Source organism: Triticum dicoccoides, unplaced genomic scaffold (genome assembly GCF_002162155.2).
Source record: "Triticum dicoccoides isolate Atlit2015 ecotype Zavitan unplaced genomic scaffold, WEW_v2.0 scaffold227683, whole genome shotgun sequence".
NCBI classification, from domain to species: Eukaryota; Viridiplantae; Streptophyta; class Magnoliopsida; order Poales; family Poaceae; genus Triticum; species Triticum dicoccoides.
Genome location: NW_021244554.1, coordinates 1 through 1,614, shown reverse-complemented (window position 1 = coordinate 1,614; position 1,614 = coordinate 1). Strand labels below are relative to the sequence as shown.

The 1,614-nt window shown below is 44.9% G+C and overlaps 1 protein-coding gene across 1 annotated transcript; it reads left to right on the top strand.

Moving 5' to 3' along the window:
• Positions 1-830: 830 nt before the first annotated feature.
• On the top strand, positions 831-1,602 carry LOC119345341 (expansin-B7-like; the record flags this gene model as incomplete). The annotated part of the gene is made up of 2 exons (XM_037615462.1): positions 831-1,115; positions 1,412-1,602. Coding segments are annotated over exons 1-2 (476 nt in total), but the record flags the coding sequence as incomplete, so codon positions are not given.
• Between the last annotated feature and the right edge of the window lie 12 nt (positions 1,603-1,614).

The following is a 1,614-nucleotide window of genomic DNA, read 5'->3' as shown; positions in this document are numbered from 1 at the left end:
ATCATTGAAACCCTAAATAGTACTACAATCTAAAAGTAGAGTACACTAATCATTAGTACATCGCCAAACCATTACAATTTTTCCCTACAGGGCCATTAATTACGAAGACAATAATCAACCTTAAATCAAAAAACCAGAAAGTTGATCTATTGGCCTAACTAAATAGAGCAAAAACCACACACACCTCAACTTTTTCGAACAACTGACGCAAAGGGCTCGCATAATACTATCAGAAGCACGAAACGAATGAAGCCCTAAACATCTTGATAATCGTACGTGGTCCATATAAATGAGGGCCAAAACTTGCTGAAGTCAGAAGCGAGGCCTCCTGGTTGTCGATACTCAGACACCATGGTATTCGTCGTAATGATCGTCGACGATCTTGGCCATCATCAATCAGCCGTCCCACTCACTCCTCTGTCCCATTTGCCACTTTAAACAACGACGTTGGAGAGGACAGGTGCAGTGAGTTGGAAAACGAGGTAGCGACATGTACATATAGAATTTTTCTTTTTCTATTTTTAGAAAAGTATTATGTAACAAGCCAGTTTAGCCCACGCCGCGTTGTCACATTAACAAGCTTATTAATGTCAACATATACGGTATATTTTTCATATATTCTTATTTAGTGTTGTAGATACAGACTGATTTCTCTATTAAATTGATTAAATGAAATAATTAAAAGCAAGTTTCAAATAATAATAATTAAGAGCAAATATATTATGCAATTAATATACGTCTCCGTGGGCGCTGCTACCAGTTTTTGCCTGGCAGTCGGCAATATATAAGTACGGCAAAGTGCACAGCGCCGTCCGGAACAAGAGCCAGCGATGGCATCCTCCTCCATTGCAGTCGCGGCTGCTCTGATCCTCTGCATCCTCGTCGCCCATGCCCATGGCTGCTATGCCAAGCACCACGCGGCTCCTTCTGCGGCCAACTCCAGCTGGCTTGATGCCAAGGCGACATGGTACGGCGCGCCCCATGGTGCCGGGCCTGACGACAACGGCGGCGCGTGCGGGTTCAAGAACGTCAACTTACCACCCTTCTCCTCCATGACCTCCTGCGGCAACCAGCCGCTCTTCAAGGACGGCAAGGGCTGCGGCTCCTGCTATCAGGTACGATATGACCCACCTTACGCTATCATTAGTTTACTACACACCTGCAAGCAATTATGTTATTCCCTCCAATCCACATTAATTATCGCTGATTTGTTACAATTTTATACTGAATAATTAAAATTTAATATAGATTGGAGGGAGTACCACTATAATCTATTTATTTTTACAAACCAATACGTTACCAGCACATTGTTTTTTAGCCATTATTATTCGCGTGCATGCATTCAGAAATATTGGTATAGGATATAGATGTGTTCATGTGCAGCCTCTAACGTCGTGCACTACAAGTGCAGATAAGGTGCTTAAAGTCAGACCACCCTGCGTGCTCCGGTGTGCCCAAGACGGTGATCATCACGGACATGAACTACTACCCAGTCTCCCGCTACCACTTTGACCTCAGTGGCACCGCCTTCGGAGCCATGGCCAAGGACGGCCGCAACGACGAGCTCCGCCACGCCGGCATGATCAACATGCAGTTCAAGAGGTACCACACCCA